Below are 19,105 nucleotides of genomic sequence, written 5' to 3'. Positions count from 1 at the left end.
ACCTAAATATTAATCCAATGACACAAATGAACTTATTGGAAGCACAACATCGGTTAATAACCATAATTGGAGTAGAATAAACCTAGGGAGGATGAAAATGGCCTAAATGTTAATCCAATGACACAAACCCCCTATTGGAGGCACAAGAATGTTTAAAATTCCAAATTGGACTAGAATAAGCATAGGAAGGACGAAATTGACCTAAAAGTTAATCCAATGACCAAAATTAACTTATTAGATGCACAAGATTGGTTAAAACCCTAATTGGACAAGAATAAGCCTAGGGAAGACGAAAATGACCTAAACGTTAATCTAGTGGCACAAACTCTCCTGTTGGATGCATAAGATTAGTTAAAAACCTTAATTGGACTAGAATTAGCCTAGGGAGATGAAAATGAACTAAATGTTAATCCATTGACACAAACACACCTATTGGATGCACAAGATTGGTTGAAATCACTAATTGGACAAGAATAAGTCTAGGGTGGATGAAAAGGACCTAAATGCTAATCAAATGACACAAGTGATCTTATTGGATTTACAGGATTGGTTAAAAATCCTAATTAGACTTGATAAGCCTAGGGAGGATGAAAATGACCTAAATGTTAATCCAATCTCACAAATGGTCTTATTTGAAGCACAAGACTGATCAAAAACCCTAATTCGACAAAAATATGCCTAGGGGGAGCAAAAAAGACCTAAATGTTAATCCAATGGAGGACAAAAATAAGCCTAAGGGGAGGACGAAAATGATCTAAATGTTAATCCAATGACAGAAAGACACCTATTGGATTCACAAGATTGGTTAAAAACGATAATTCGACAAGAATAAGCCTAGGGAAGACGAAAATGACCTAAATAATAATCCAATGACGCAAATGAACTTATTGCATGCACAAGATTGGTTAAAACCCTAATTGGACTAGAGTAAGCCTAGGGAGGAAAAAAATGACCTAAACGTTAATTGAAACACCCAAATGAACTTATTTGATGCACATGATTTGTTAATAACCCATATTGGACTAGAATAAGCCAAGAGAGGATGAAAATGAACTAAATGTTAATCCCATGACACAAACACACTTATTGGATGCACAAGATTCGTTAAAAACCATAATTGAACAAGAATAAGCCTTGAGAGGACGAAAATGACCTAAATGTTAATCCAATGACACAAATTAACTTATTAGATGCACAAGATTGGTTAAAAAAACCTTAATTGGACAAGAATAAGCCTAGGGAGGACTAAAATGACCTAAATGTTAATCCAATCATACAAACTAACTAATTAGATGCACAAGATTGGTTAAAAACCTTAATTGGACAAGAACAAGCCTATGGAGGATGAAAATGAGCTAAATGTTATTCCAATGACACAGATGAACTTATTAGATGCACAAGATTGGTCAAAAACCTTTATTGCACAAGAATAAGCATAGGGAGGACAAAAATGACTTAAATGTTAATCCAATGACACAATCGAACTTATTGGAAGCACAAGATTGGTTAAAAACCCTAATTGGAGTAGAATAAACCATGGAAGGACAAAAATGACCTAAATGTTAATCCAATTACAAAAACACACTTATTGGATGCAGAAGATTGGTTAAAACCCTAATTAGACACGAATAAGGCTAGGGAGGACGAAAATGACCTAAATGTTAATCCAATGACACAAAAATTAACTTATTAGATGCACAAGATTGGTTAAAACCTCTAATTGAACAAGAATAAACATAGGGAAGACGAAAAGGACCCAAATGTTAATCAAATGACACAAATGAGCTTATTGGATTTACAAGATTGGTTAAAAACCCTAATTAGACTTGATAAGCCTAAGGAGGACGAAAATCACCGAAATGTTAATAAAATGACACAAATAATCTTATTTGATGCACAAGACTGATCAAATACCCTAATTCGACAAGAATAAGCCTAGGGAGAACAAAAATGACCTAAATGTTAATCCAATGACACAACTGAACATATTGGAAGCACAAGATTGGTTAAAAACTCTAATTGGAGTAGAATAAACCTAGGCGGGACAAAAGTGACCTAAATGTTAATTCAATGACACAAACACCCTTATTACATGAACAAGATTGTTTAAAATCCCAAATTGGACAAGAATAAGCCTATGGAGGACGAAATTGACCTAAATGTTAATCCAATGACAAAAATTAACTTATTAGATGCACAAGATTTGTTAAAACCTTAATTGGAAAAGAATAAGACAAGGGAGGAAGAAAATGACCTAAATGTTAATCCAATGACACAAATGAACTTATTAGATACACAAGATTGTTCAAAAATCCTAATTCGACAAGAGTAAGTCTAGAGAGAACGAAAATGACCTAAATGTTAATCCAATGACACGAATGATCTTATAGGATGCACAAGATTGGATAATAACCCTAATTGCAGTAGAATAACCCTAGGAGGACAAAAATGAACTAAATGTTAATCCAATTACACAAACACACTTATTGGATGCACAAGATTGGTTAAAAACCCTAATTGGACAAGAATAAGCCTAGGGATGACGAAAATGACCTAAATGTTAATCCAGTGACACAAACACTCCTATTGGATGCACAAGATTGGTAAAAAAACCCAAATTGGACTAGAATAAGCCAAGGTATGACGAAAATGACCTAAATGTTAATCCAATTACATAAATTAACATATGAGATGCACAAGATTGGTTAAAAACCCTAATTAAACACGAATAAGCCTAGGGAGGACGAAAATGACCTAAATGTTAATCTAATGACACAAACCAACTTATTGGGTGCACAAGATGCGTTAAAATCCCAAATTGGACTATTATATGCCTAGATTGGATGCACAAGATTCGTTAAAAACCATAATTGAACAAGAATAAGCCTTGAGAGGACGAAAATGACCTAAATGTTAATCCAATGACACAAATTAACTTATTAGATGCACAAGATTGGTTAAAAAAACCTTAATTGGACAAGAATAAGCCTAGGGAGGACTAAAATGACCTAAATGTTAATCCAATCATACAAACTAACTAATTAGATGCACAAGATTGGTTAAAAACCTTAATTGGACAAGAACAAGCCTATGGAGGATGAAAATGAGCTAAATGTTATTCCAATGACACAGATGAACTTATTAGATGCACAAGATTGGTCAAAAACCTTTATTGCACAAGAATAAGCATAGGGAGGACAAAAATGACTTAAATGTTAATCCAATGACACAATCGAACTTATTGGAAGCACAAGATTGGTTAAAAACCCTAATTGGAGTAGAATAAACCATGGAAGGACAAAAATGACCTAAATGTTAATCCAATTACAAAAACACACTTATTGGATGCAGAAGATTGGTTAAAACCCTAATTAGACACGAATAAGGCTAGGGAGGACGAAAATGACCTAAATGTTAATCCAATGACACAAAAATTAACTTATTAGATGCACAAGATTGGTTAAAACCTCTAATTGAACAAGAATAAACATAGGGAAGACGAAAAGGACCCAAATGTTAATCAAATGACACAAATGAGCTTATTGGATTTACAAGATTGGTTAAAAACCCTAATTAGACTTGATAAGCCTAAGGAGGACGAAAATCACCGAAATGTTAATAAAATGACACAAATAATCTTATTTGATGCACAAGACTGATCAAATACCCTAATTCGACAAGAATAAGCCTAGGGAGAACAAAAATGACCTAAATGTTAATCCAATGACACAACTGAACATATTGGAAGCACAAGATTGGTTAAAAACTCTAATTGGAGTAGAATAAACCTAGGCGGGACAAAAGTGACCTAAATGTTAATTCAATGACACAAACACCCTTATTACATGAACAAGATTGTTTAAAATCCCAAATTGGACAAGAATAAGCCTATGGAGGACGAAATTGACCTAAATGTTAATCCAATGACAAAAATTAACTTATTAGATGCACAAGATTTGTTAAAACCTTAATTGGAAAAGAATAAGACAAGGGAGGAAGAAAATGACCTAAATGTTAATCCAATGACACAAATGAACTTATTAGATACACAAGATTGTTCAAAAATCCTAATTCGACAAGAGTAAGTCTAGAGAGAACGAAAATGACCTAAATGTTAATCCAATGACACGAATGATCTTATAGGATGCACAAGATTGGATAATAACCCTAATTGCAGTAGAATAACCCTAGGAGGACAAAAATGAACTAAATGTTAATCCAATTACACAAACACACTTATTGGATGCACAAGATTGGTTAAAAACCCTAATTGGACAAGAATAAGCCTAGGGATGACGAAAATGACCTAAATGTTAATCCAGTGACACAAACACTCCTATTGGATGCACAAGATTGGTAAAAAAACCCAAATTGGACTAGAATAAGCCAAGGTATGACGAAAATGACCTAAATGTTAATCCAATTACATAAATTAACATATGAGATGCACAAGATTGGTTAAAAACCCTAATTAAACACGAATAAGCCTAGGGAGGACGAAAATGACCTAAATGTTAATCTAATGACACAAACCAACTTATTGGGTGCACAAGATGCGTTAAAATCCCAAATTGGACTATTATATGCCTAGGGAGGACGAAAATGACCTAAATGTTCATCCGATGAAACAACCATACCTATTAGATGCACAAGATTGGTTAAAAACCCTAATTGAACAAGAATAAGTCTATGGAGGACGAAAATGACCTTAATGTTCATCCGATGAAACAAACATACCTATTAGATGCACAAGATTGGTTAAAAACCCTAATTGGGCAAGAATAAGTCTACGGAGGACGAAAATGACCTAAATGTTAATCCAATTACACAAATTAACTTATTAGATGCACAAGATTGGTTAAAAACTCTAATTGGACAAAAATAAGCCTATGGCGGACAAAAATTACCTAAATGTTATTCCAATTACACCAACACACCTATTGGATGCACAAGATTTTTAAAAAACCCTAATTTGACCAAAATAAGCCTATGGGGAACAAAAATAACCCTAATTGGTTAAAAACGCTAATCCGACAAGCATAAGCCTAGGGAGGACGAAAATGGCCTAAATGTTAATACAATGACACAAATGAACTTATTAGATGCACAAGATTGGTTTAAAACCCTAATTGGACAAGAATAAGCATAGGAATAACGAAAATGACCTAAATGTTAATCCAGTGACACAAACACTCCTATTGGATGTACAAGATTGGTTAAAAACCCAAATTAGACTAGAATAAGGCTATGTATGACGAAAATGACCTAAATGTTAATCCAATGACACAAATGAATTTATTGGATGCACAAGATTGGTTAAAATCCCTAATTACACTAGAATAAGCCTATGGAGGACGAAAATGACCTAAATGTTAATCCAATGACACAAGTTAACTTATTAGATGCACAAGATTGGTTAAAAACCCTAATTAAACACGAATAAGCCTAGGGAGGACGAAAATGATCTAAATGTTAATCTAATGACACAAATTAACTTATTAGATGCACAAGATGGGTTAATAACCCAAATTGGACTAGAATATTCCTAGGGAGGACGAAGACCTAAATGTTCATCCGATGAAACAAACATACCTATTAGATGCACAAGATTGGTTAAAAACCCTAATTGGACAAGAATAAGTCTATGGAGGATGAAAATGACCTAAATGTTAATCCAATTACACAAATTAACTTATTAGATGCACAAGATTGGTTAAAAACCCTAATTGGACAAGAATAAGTCTATGGAGGATGAAAATGACCTAAATGTTAATCCAATTACACAAATTAACTTATTAGATGCACAAGATTGGTTAAAAACCCTAATTGGACAAGAATAAGTCTATGGAGGATGAAAATGACCTAAATGTTAATCCAATTACACAAATTAACTTATTAGATGCACAAGATTGGTTAAAAACTCTAATTAGACACGAATAAGCCTATGGATGACGAAAATGACCTAAATGTTAATCCAATGACACAAATGAACTTATTAGAGGCATAAGGTTGGTCAAAAACCCTAATTGGACAAGAATAAGACTATGGAGGACAAAAATTACCTAAATGTTTATCCAATTACACCAACACACCTATTGGATGCACCTTGGGAAAACTGTAAGAGATAAATCTGCCGTCCACTTGGTTAGTTTGTCACACGACGTGATGCCACGATAGTATCCCGTTTCTTTGATGAATGTCAAGTATTGTTTGAACTAATTGAAAGTACTTGGATAGCTATTTTGGAATTCGATTCAATGTGAAGTGATTGAAATCCCTTAGACCAGGCAACTTGAGTCTGGAGTAAATTCCCCAAAACTCAGCTTGAACCACTGAACAAGTGCCAAGAAAACCTGCAAAGGCCATCACGAAATTACTATCACTGTCTATACAATATAATAAAGTAAATGTGATGTTTTGATACATTTGACAAATATCACTTAAGTACAGTGTTTAAGTGAATATAAAGTTTTTATTAATAAAAATAATTTAAGAAGTAAAAAATAAAATACATTGTGTAAATTTTTTTAAAATAAAAAAATAAAAATTCTATTACATCACGATATTTAACAGTTTTTTGAAGTGTTTTATTGGCCAATTAAAAAAATTATTGTACCGTAAATGAGAAGAAAAAAACATCTTTTTTATTGAGATAAATGGTACGACAGTTTTTGAAATAAATGGTTTTCTAAACACTAATTTAGCCACTTTAAATTTTTACTCAATATTACATAAATATAATTAAAAATTTATTTTACTTTACTAATTATTTTTGGTGTCTTCTTTCACCTTCCTCTGATAAGAGTCTACCATATTCTCCCATTTCGGCACTTCCCTTATAAATATCATTCATATTATGTCATCTATACACAATTTCCTTATAATTTTATTTTACCAAATATTTCTTATGCATTAGTTGGCTTACAAAGCTATTTAACGAGATTATAAGAACAACAAATGTCGAACGAATAAATAAGGTACACTTTAATTTCGATTTATAAGAACAAGAGTGATATACAAAATTGCAAAAATTAGAGGTTAAATTATGAGTCATGATGTTTATGGAAAAAAGTGATTGAGTGGAGACAGAAAAAGATCTCAAGTTATTGATAATTAGTTTATTTTATTTTTGAGAGGTCAACCATAAATGTAATCTACCATAAATGTAATCTACTTACTACAACGTGCGATGGAGCGATATCAAATTGATTGAAAAGATTTGCACTTAGTTTTCATTGATTTAGAGAAGGCGTATATAGATGCATTGAGAGTTTTTCTGGAAAACCATAAAGAAGAAATATGTTAAAATTACTTATATTCTAGCTATCAATGATATGTGCAAGGGGCCTCAAATAGTGTGAAGAGGCAAAGATAAGCTATATAAGATTTTCTTATAACAATAAAACTACATCAAGTGTCGACTTCAACTCCGTATATTTTTACATTAATTTTAGACATACTTAGAAATCATATCCAAGAATCAACACCAAATGCATATTTTTGGCATATGATATAGTCTTACTTGAAGAATCAAGGGAGGAATTAAATGGAATATTATAGAATTGGAGACAAGTCTCCAAAGTGTATGACTTTTGTTTGAGTAGAAACAAGACATTGTATATAGAATTCATATTTAGAAAAAGGTGAAATATTATTACCTTAAAGGTAAAATATTATAAGCTTGGACGTGAAAGTTGAAGATATCATACTACAAGTTACACGTTTTAAATATCTTTAGTCCATAGTTCAAAAAGATAGAGAAATAGACATAGATGTAAACCATTTAACTCAAGTTAAGTGGTTGAAATGGAGGAGAGTAAGATGTTGTACTAGACGATGTGTTAGCCATTAAAAATTGAAATGAGTGTTATGCAGATGTATAGAAAGACTAGACAAGATAAAATTAATAATGACAACATTAGAGAGATAATTGAGGTAGCACCTATGAGCAAAAACTATTTGAAGAATGAAAATATTTGACCACCGTAAAAGAAATATGCATTATTAATTACTGAACTATTACAATATGTAAAGAAAAATAATAATATTATAATAATATGGAATAAATTATAATGTACAAAGAAAATTACTAACATATTTGATAACATAAAAAAACTGTTTTTTAGAGGAAGACACAATTTCAACATATTAAAGAATTGAAAGTAATTTTGAGATTTACTTTTTGATAATAAAAAGGTGCAATTTGAGGAGATACGGTTACCTCATTCAAAATGAGTCTGTTTTTGAAGTTTGTCTAGAGATCAAACAAATTTAGATTAGACAAGATCTACCCCGATACGACATCAATGACAATCACCACAGATAAAGTTTCCAATGTATTTTCTTATAAAAAGGTTTGAATCGTTACCATGTGACCTTCAAAGGTAATAGCTTCAAATGAACCCACACAATTGATCTCATCATCTTTCCAACATAACAAAAGCTTTATAGCAACGTGTGTGGACGTAGATCAAACAGATAATACCATATTTTTATCTTCTAAGAAATACATACTTTTCCATCTAGCAGAAAGAAAAATTAAAAGAAGATACCACAACCTATCAAGAATCCAATGTCCGATTTAAAACTGATATCTGACCCGAGTCCCCATTTAACAAGAAAACTTCTAGAGGGACATAAGGAGAGGACATTGATGCCCCAAACCTATATGAGGGTTGCAACATTTTGCTACCTTTTGCACATGTAATTGTTCTAAGACGCGCTCCAGTTCTCATTTGCCATATCTGAAAGGACATTATCAATCAAGGAAACAAATTAAAATAAATCCAGCAGAAGGTGGTTTTTTCCATTGAGCACTGTAAGTCAGTTCAAGAATGTCAGTGTCACACAGTAAATATGATTCTATAGTTGCATATTTTTAGTTACAAAATTGCTGTTGAAGGCTTTGGATGGCTTTTGAGGTGGAAACATAAAGTAATATAAACACCATACCTCAATAATTCCTTTTCTAGGTGCATGAATGGCCAAACACAAGCAGTAATCACTCTTCGTTGGTTCATAATAAGTTGAGCTTGATGATGCTGTATCTTTATTGACCAACATCTCCATGAATAGACAGCTGGCATCCCTATATCCCTGCAAAAAATACTAAATTCCATATTAAGGGAATACAAAACAATGGTTTATTTTATTTTGAGATTTATTGGGGGAGGGAAGGTCGGGGACCCGGGACCGAACCTTCCACAGGCGCACGACCACAAGTGCTTGAGTATCAAGCAGTAGTATGCGACCAAGTGAATCTGTTATGGCAGCCAATGTACCGCTTGGTGATAAGGTAAGCTTTTCACCTTTCCTAGGATGGTCCTTAATACATGTAAGAGGTGAAGCTGCATTGAAACATGAACACAAAAGTCAGATAATTGGATTTGAATGTAGAAACGATGCAGCAAAAATAGAAGGACATTAGATCTTCATTCAATCAGTTGATAGTTTTCTTCCATCTGAAATACAATAGTCCAATTGGTCCTGCTATACTTTCCTTGGAACAGATTATCTGATGTTTTTAGCTAAGTATTCATATTTTTCCTTTTCAGAGACACTCATATGAGCTTCTTCTTAGAATCACTTGAAGCATTGATATATGCCACAGGAGGAGCTACCCGTAAAAAGCATATTTTCTAACAAACATGAAAATTTAAAGATAAAGATGCTGATAAACAATAAGGCGTGGATGTTAGACAATCTGAACCCGTAGTAAAATGCAGTCAATCCACATAGAAGATCTTCAGCAGAGGAATCACTTAAGAGTTTACTTTTTTCCCCTGTTTCAGACTCCATCATCATGTGACTTCTGCTATGTCTCAATTAGCTGCAGTCCTTTTATATCAAGATAGCACCACCTTTCCGAAGTATAAAATAATCCTATTTAACATGAATCTAATATAATTTTTATTTCCTTTACAAGGCATAATCATCACTATTATATCACTATTAATGGCAAAAGCTAGCACTATGACAATCGTTACTCCTACCTCGAGCAAATGGCTGAGGCTTCTGCTCTGATTTCTTTGGGGATTTCACTGGAGAAGTATGATCACTCCGCCAAATCAATTTGGAAAATGAAGCTATAGTGGAAAATGTTGCAGGTACAACTTTAGACAAGATAGCTCCGACTAAAGACCTGCCTTTGTCTTCAGAAAGTCTTGCAGAGGATCAAACAAAACTTAATCAATCAATATAAATACTATGACAATAAAAAGACTTTTTGAGCATATATATTAATAAAGATGTATAAGTAAAGCCAAATAATGCACCAAGTACCTATAAGCTGAAATCACAGCATCATCTCCAACAGCCACTGCACAATAATAACGTTGACTCGACTGCCCAACAATAAAAGCAGCTGAACTCAAATACCAGAAATAACATCAGAAATCTTCCATAATCTAGGGTTCGAATGCCCACAATAATTATCACAGACAAAACTTGTAATAGGAGATCCATGAAACTGACAAAAACAAGTCGGCCATACAATAATATAAATCAAGGAAAAACATCAAACATAGTGCCAATTCAGGAATCAGATCATGCATGATTTCCCTAATTGATAGAAATTTAATAACAATTAAGTGGAATTTTGCAGGAAGGAAAAAGGAATTTTTAAAATCCTGCAAACATCTGAAGAGGATATATTATCAAATGCAAGGGAAAAAAAGTGACTTCAGAAATCTTACATGTATAGAAAAGATAATATAGGTTCCTCCAATCACTTACTCAAACAAGAGATTAACATAGCAGGTATATTTTTGGAAAGAGATTAACATAGCAGACATAACATGACTATTTACAATATTTTACCTGCTGTTCCATCAGAGGTGGAGGCATTATGCCGGTGACTGCAGCATCAGCACAAGTACCGTACTTACCAATATTCCACAACTGGTAAGGTAATTTTACTTGAGAATTTTCAAAGTCCTCTGAATTTTGGCCCTTTTGCTTTTGATTCCAAAATTCAGCATGCGCTTCGTCAAACCATTTCAGCAGCATATTCTGCATTTCAACATTGCAAAGCCTACAATTAGACTCATAATCAGCTACTCAAATCCAGCATGCACTCATGCTGACTATAAGTTCCAGATCTACGTTAATGCAACATCCTATTTTTTACTGAATAAAATAAGTATTCCACAGTTTTACATTTTCACGCCAAGTATTATGACTTTGGTTTGAGAAAATGTATTGTATTTTTATTTTTACTTCTAATCGTAAAATTGTTTGTTTTTTTTTAACTCTTCCTTTTTTAAAAAATTTGTGCAAAAAATAGAAAACAATGTGACGTATAATTTTGCAATTATTAAAAATAAAAAACATAAAACATATTTTCAAACTAAAGATGACCTTGTATTTCAGCCAATTTATAATTGCCTGAATATGGAAAACAGTGTTACCTGAACAACAGAACCATCAAAACGGGCAATCACACCTGGCATGATGAGACAAAACTCTTCAGAGGAACTGTCTTGAATCAAATCTTTCTTTGTTCCACGAACTCTCAACTTCAAAACTCGTCCAGGATAAATCATCTAAGAGGAAGCAAAATGATATAACATGTTAGAGCAGAATAGTCTACATGATATAAGAGATATCAGAGATGATATCTTTGATTTTGATAACATCAAATAACTTATTCTCCTTCTATTCAAGAAAATGTTAGGGAGAGTCTATAGATGCATGAAATCAGAGGGAGAGTCTATATATCTAGTAGACATGTAGTGTTCAATTCAATGAAGATGAGTTTACATTAAAAACTGGTTTTCTTAACAACAAATAGGTACCATCTGAACTTGTATAACATGCTTCTTTCTTTCTTTCTGCCTAATATGGTAATCATGTGTAGCAACAGGAACATAATCCAGCACCAGAACATTTGGAAGAGATCTAGAAAACACAGGTTGAAATATTTGAACAACGTTTGCCTCCTACAAGACACACTGATGAGCTAGAAACAGGCCTAACAAGCATTCTAATACAGATTTCTCCAGCACCTGCTAGTCACACTACTGTTCAGGATTCTGATCGTGACTCACCAGCAGCAGAGACACAGGAAGTAGCAAAGGCACATCAACAAGAACATACTAGAAACTTACAACTGTGCTACAAATGATCACTTGAATTGGAATCATCAAGCCCAAGCATCCATTTGTTGGTACAACTCAGATTAATGATGAAAGAGAGCCCAACACAGTAAAAGGTGCAATGCAAGATCCACGGTGGCATAAGGCAGTGGAAGAAGAAATTTAGGCCTTGAAACAAAATAATACATGGAACCTAGTCCCCTTTGGTAGAAGGTACAATGTGGTAGATTCACAATGGGTGTTTAACAACAAGTATAATGCAAATGGCTCTAGCCAAAGGGGAATGGAAAGCTTGACGGCAAAAGGATTCCAACATGATCCAGGTATTGACTTATTTGAAATTGGCATCCCAGTATTTGAGATTGGTTCTACACATTGCAATTCATTCTAATTGGGACATATGACAATGCCTTCCTAAACAGGTATCTCCATAAAACTATATTTATGTCCTCAAATGACTACACAATATCTAAAGATTAGTTGAGGCGTTACGTGGACTAAAGCAAGCTCCAAGTGCTTGGTTTGAAATGCTTACCAAAACCTTTACCAGTTGTGTTGAAGAATCAAGAGAAATCAGATTTAATTCTTGATTTCAATAATAATAAAGGACCACCTAAAATGCCACAACATAATGACTCAGATAAAGAGACACAAAGCAAGTTTACTACCATTGGCCCTACTTGGAAGGGAAATTCTTTGAAAGAAGAAACCATAAATAGAGAAATCAAGGACTCATTCTCCGACCCTTCCAATATTCCGAACCAATAAATAATTCAACACATCATCTTGATACAGTTAAGTTTTCTTTTGTTCTTAAGATTCATGTCAAGTATTCTGATATAGACCTTCCTATTGCAATTAGAAAACTTGTTAGATCATGCACTAAACATCCTTTGTCTAATTATGTGTCATCCTCAAAATTGTGTTCTTTATTTACTGCGTTTACCTCTAAGTTGTCAGCTATAGAAATTCCAAAGTGGAAGGAAGCTCTTCTTGAGGAGATGAGAGCTCTTGAGAAGAATCAAACTTGGAGAGTCATGACGTTACTTATAGGAATGAATATTGTTGGCTGTAAATGAGTATTTACTGTGAAATATACTTCTGATAACACAATTGAAAGATACAAGGCACAGTTGGTTGCAAATGAGTTTACTCAGACATATGGCATTGATTACTCAGAGACTTTTGCTCCTGTTTCCAAATTAAACACTATTAGAGTTCTCTTGTCCTTGGCGGTGAATTTAGATTGGTCTTTTAACCAACTTGGTGCAAAAAATGTTTTTCTGAATGGTGATTTGGAGGAGGAAGTATACATGGATAGTCAACCTAACTTTGAAGATAAGTTTGGTTCAAATGTGTGCAAACTATAAAAATCCCTTTATGGTCTCAAGCAATCCCCAAGAGTTTGGTTTGAAAAATTCACTCGGTCGGTCAAAAGGAAATGATATATGCAGGGACAATCAAACCATACTTTGTTCATGAAGTTCTCTAATGTTGGTAAAATTGTAATTCTAATTGTATATGTAGATGATATTATTCTCAAAGGAGATGACATTGTTGAGATGGAAAGATTGAAGAAAAATTTAACAAAAGAATTTGAAATCAAAGAAAATATTTTCTTGGTATGGAAGTTGCTCGCTCAAATAAAGGAATTGTTGTTTCTCAAAGAAAATACATCTCAGATCTCTTGACAGAAACTGGGATGAGTGAGTTTAAACCAACAGATACTCCTATGGAATTAAATGCTAAACTTTGGGAGAAATGTAGTGTTCGTGTTGAGATTGGAAGATACCAGAGGTTGGTTGGCAAACTTATTTATCTAGCCCACACTAGATATGACATCGCTTCCTCTGTGAGTGTTGTAAGTCAATTCATGCATTCTAACTATAAAGAACACTTGGATGCAGTTTATCGGATCTTAAGGTACTCGAAATCCAATCTTGGAAAGGGTTTGTACTTCAAGAAAACTAATGACAGAGAAGCCTCTATATTTACAAATGTTGATTGGGCAGGATCAGTTAATGATAAAAAATCCACTACGGGATATTGTGCCCTATATTTGGGGAAATTTAGTCACTTGGAGAAGTAAGAAACAAGGGGTTGTTGCTCGAAGTAGTGCAGAAGCCGAATTCAGAGCAATGGCTCAAGGAATTTGTGAACTTTTGTGGATTCGTAAACTCTTGGACGAACAGAAAATGAAAGTTGACTCACCTTTAAATTGTTATGTGATAGCGAAGCAGCAATAAGTATAACTCACAACTCTGTACAACATGATTGAACCACGCACATTAAGATTGACCGCCATTTCATAAAAGAAAAATTGATGTTGGAATTATATGTCTACCATTTGTGATTTATAACCAGCAAACTGCTGATATCTTGACAAAAAGTTTGGCAAGACCCAATTTTGAGCGGCTTATAGCTAAGTTGGGCATGACAAATATCTATGCACTAAGTTGAGGGGGGTGTTGAAGAATCAAGAGAAATCAGATTTGATTCTCTTTTATTTTAAATTATTATTTTTATTTTTATTTTATGATTCTGTCATTATTACTCAATATTACTATTTTAATTTCTTTTCCTATATAAACAGCTTAGGGTTGTAGTAATAAAACATGAAAGTATTTTTCCTTTTACTTTCGTCAAGCTGAAACTTTCAAGAGTGATACATCTCTGTTGGTTTACAGAACTAAATTTCACATAAATTTTTTGTAATGTTGATGACATTCTAGTAGCTAGAAATAATTAACCTTTGCTGCAGAATTTTATTAACTGATGAAATAGTGTCTTTGCCTTGAAGGACATGGGACCTATAAAATATTTTCTGGAGATCGAAGCATATAGGGATGAGAGTCAGCTCTATATTCAAAACACGGTTACAAACATCAATTTCTTACGTGAAGACGGTGAATTGATGCAAAAGTACACCACAAATCGAAGCACAATTGGAGCACTCCAATACATGACTACAAGATGTCGAGATATATCCTTCTCAGTTAACAAACAAAGCCAATACTTGTTAGCCTCGATAATAACACTCGCAAACACTTAAGAGGATTTTTTGTTATCTCAAATGAACCTGCCCATATGGACTGCATACCAAACTATCTCACATGCTGTATATTAATGGATTTTCAGATACAGACTGCACCACTAATCCCAAGGACAGAAAATCCATGTCCGGATTATGTGTTTTTTTATTGCTGACGCTCTCATCCTGGGTCCTTTAAGAAGCATTGTATTGTTGCAAAGTCTAGTGCAGAATTGGAATATAGAGCCTAGGATAATTTAGCTACTGAAGTGATGTTTGATCAAATCTTTTCTTCGACTGGTTGAGCACAAGCTGTCCTATGGTGTTACATTAATCAAAGTGCAGGTGTGCTGATACATAATCCAGTGATCCATGCTCGTACCGAACACATAGAAATTGATGTGCACTTTATTCAGGTGGCTCAGCAATTCAAAGTATGTTACGTTCCTAACCCTGACTAAAACAAAATAACTGATTTTCCTGCTATTCAAGAATCTATTAGAATTGTTTAATATTTGTTTTTTTATTCTACCATATCCCTTGATTATGCATGTCTCTTGTATATATACATGCGTTGTAATCAATCAGATAAAGCTTGAACAAGCGCCTCTGGAATTATCCTCTAAACCTATATTTCTTTCTAAGATAAATGAAAATCATAATAATAATAATAATAATTATCTGATAAAAGAACTTTCACAGAGAACATGAATTGCTCCTAAGTTGAGGTATTTTATATTAAATATAATAATATTTGATTTACCTGCCTATGAATCAATTCGCCGCGCAAGGAGTAGATGAGCAAGTAGCCAGAGGAGGTGCCGGCGACGATGACGCGAACATCGTCAAATACCAACCATTCCACGGCGGAGATGAACTCGGCTTCGATGGGAGACAATTCGGGTCGGATCCTGAGGCGAAATCCGTGAGAATCGGACCATGAGAAGAGGAGGATGGTGGAGCGACTGGCAAGGAGGATCGAGTGGGTGTCAATGGCGCAGAGAAGGTTGGGGTTGTCTACCACCCACCCGGGTTTTCCGGCTCCGAGTTCACTCAGTTCTTCGCAGGCTATGCATCCTAACTCTCTCTTGTACGATCGCCTCGTCATGCTTCCTTCCTTCACTCGCAACCAATTGGAATCGCAAACTGTCTTTATTAGTCTTTAACTATTTATCTGAGGGGTGGGGGATAGCAATGTTATGAAGACGACGCTTAATTAAATAAATAAATAAAAAGCAATGTTATGAAGAAAAAGAAAAAAACTTTTGGTTGCTTTATTTTATCAAAAATAAATTTTTTATTTTGTATTTTTTAAATCAGTTAATTGGTCATCTAATATTAAATTATTAGAATTTTTAATTTTGTTATTTTTTTTCTACGTAATATTTTTATTAATGACATGACATTTAAATGACATTTGTAAATTAGATAAATTACTTTCTATTTAAATAAATAAAATTTAAATATTTTAGATAAAAATTTTAAATTATTGTTGGACTAAATAAATTTTAAATATTTTAAATAAAATAAATTTATTTTTAATATTTAAATTAAATATGTGTTTACTTTCTCTAAATATATCAACTTTCATTTTTAGTCCTTCTAAAAAAGTCTTTTGAACTTTGTTCCTTCTAAATTTTACAAAAGTTTATGTTATATATTTCAAGTGACCTTTTTTGATGACATATCATTGATAAGATTTTAAAATATCATTAATTTAATAATTTAAATTGTTAAATTAAATATCAAATAGTTAAGTTATTAAGTTAATGATATTTTAAAGACTTAACCATGACATGTCATAAAAAAATCCAATTAGAATCCTTCATGCATATACATCTCATAAACTTATTAAACTTTTTTGAATGGATGTTAAAAGTGTTTTCTTAAATGGTTTTCTGAATGAACAAGTATATGTTCATCAAACTCCTAGTTTTGAAGATAAAAAGAATACAAACTATATTTTTAAACTCACTAAAGCTCTCTATGAATTGAAACAAAATCCTAGATCCTGGTAGAAAAATTAAGTTTATTTTTTATCAAAAATGGTTTCTCTAGAGGCAAGATCGATACTATACGTTTTAGAAAAAATTGATAAATTTGATTTATTAATAGTTCAAGTTTATGTTGACGATATCAACTTTGGATCAACAATTGAAAAAGGCGAATTTGAAATGAGCATGATGGGAAAATTAAGATTTTTTTTCTTGGCTTGCAAATCAAACAATATAAAAATGAAATTTTATTTGTCAAGAAAAATATATCACAGACCTTCACAAAATATACAAAATGAATGAAGTCAAAATAATGACAACTCTCATGCATCCATTTTCAGATTTGGACAAAGATGAACAAGGAAAAACCATTTATGAAAAAGAATACAAATGAATGATAGGTTCATTATTATATCTAACTGCCAACAAACCAAATATTGTGTTTGCAGTCGGAATATGTGTTAGATTTCAATATTCACCTAAAGAATCTCATCTAACTGTTGTAAAAAGAATTTTTCGATATCTTGTTGGTACTATTGATATCGGCCTTTGGTATAGCAAAGTGTGACATTTTTATCTTGTAGTTTATTGGGATGTTGATTATGATGAAGATAAAATTGAAAGAAAAAGCACAAGTGGTGCATGTCAATTTCTTGGAAAAGCCCTAATAAGCTGGTAATGCAGAAAACAAAACACAATTTCTTTGTCAACAACTGAAGTTGAATATGTCTCAGATGCAAATTGTTGTTCTCAAGTCTTTTGGATAAAAAATCAACTTAAAATTTTTTCTGTAAGTTACACAAATGTTCCAATTTACTGTGATAATACAAGTGCAATAAATCTATCAAAAAACTACATTCAACATTTAAGATCAAAATATATTGAAATAAAATATTATTTCATTCGAGATCATGTTAACAAACAATATGTTGAATTAATTTTTGTTGACACTAAAAATCAACTTGTCGACATCCTCACAAAACCTCTAGTGGAAGATCATTTTGCAACTTCCCATGAAGTGAACATCCTTCTTTTTCAAAAAAAAAAAAAAAAAAAAAAATACTACTTCTTTTAAAAAAACTGCGTCTTCAATTTCCAATTCCTCTTCCTTCCAACATTCGTTTTCCAACTTTCATTTTTTTTTTTGTAATAGAAAAAAAAAACTTCATGGCTCACACAAGAAAAAAAAACTCCTCCGACCATTAATCAAACACCACCACACTTCCAAAAATAATCCACACAAACTTAATAGACAATCATTCATCCAAACGACAATCCGTGTGAATCATGGCTGATGTTAGAACCTCCAAGAAATTAAAAAGTGTTGACACAACCATCTACACCATATCAAATGATGAATCATGTCCCTTATCTCTACCCAAACACTCTGACATTCCTTCTAAATCACCACTCAAATCTTCTAAGCCCTACATGATACCCTCAAAATCCGTAAAATAGATTCCTACCATTTCCAAATCACCTTCAAAAGAACCAAAATCAATGTCTTAAAAAGCACCATCAACTTCACCCTCAAAAACTCCTGCAAAATCACCACCCCTCTATCTCATTTCTTAACCAAACAAAAAATTAAAAATTAAAAACTCTCAGAACAGTCTGCCCAAAAAACAAAATCTCTAGAAAGTTCTCCATCTAGAAACATACTTCCAGTATGTTTTTCTCAAAAACAAAAACCTCAAACAACCTAATTAAGACAACAACCTCAAAAATTGTTATCCCACCACTACTCCCATAAAAAAAATTACCAAGACAAATGGGTTTAGAGGCCAGTCGGGATTGGACAAGTTTTTTTTTTGTTTGACAATCTTCATCTTGAAGGAACTGTTGTAAAAAAAATACATTGATGCTCTTGGCTAGTCAAAATTCCTAGAAATATCATATTCATATTATTAAGAAGTGATTTGTGCCTTCTATTGCAAAGCCCATACCTCTCTTGACAAAGCCTTGATCCTCACAAATCTCAAAGG

General features: G+C 33.0%; 1 protein-coding gene across 1 annotated transcript; it reads right to left on the bottom strand.

Moving 5' to 3' along the window:
• Positions 1-8,425: 8,425 nt before the first annotated feature.
• On the bottom strand, positions 8,426-16,318 carry LOC101488739 (uncharacterized). The gene is made up of 8 exons (XM_004516026.4): positions 15,890-16,318; positions 11,409-11,543; positions 10,819-11,010; positions 10,282-10,343; positions 9,993-10,162; positions 9,199-9,347; positions 8,953-9,096; positions 8,426-8,744 (listed from the first exon to the last, which is right to left on the bottom strand). Exons 1-8 carry the CDS (start codon positions 16,232-16,234, stop codon positions 8,562-8,564), a joined length of 1,380 nt encoding a protein of 459 aa, XP_004516083.1. The 5' UTR covers positions 16,235-16,318; the 3' UTR covers positions 8,426-8,561.
• Positions 16,319-19,105: the final 2,787 nt, after the last annotated feature.

This window comes from Cicer arietinum, chromosome 7 (genome assembly GCF_000331145.2).
Source record: "Cicer arietinum cultivar CDC Frontier isolate Library 1 chromosome 7, Cicar.CDCFrontier_v2.0, whole genome shotgun sequence".
NCBI classification, from domain to species: domain Eukaryota; kingdom Viridiplantae; phylum Streptophyta; class Magnoliopsida; order Fabales; family Fabaceae; genus Cicer; species Cicer arietinum.
This window is presented reverse-complemented; position numbering and strand designations above follow the sequence as displayed.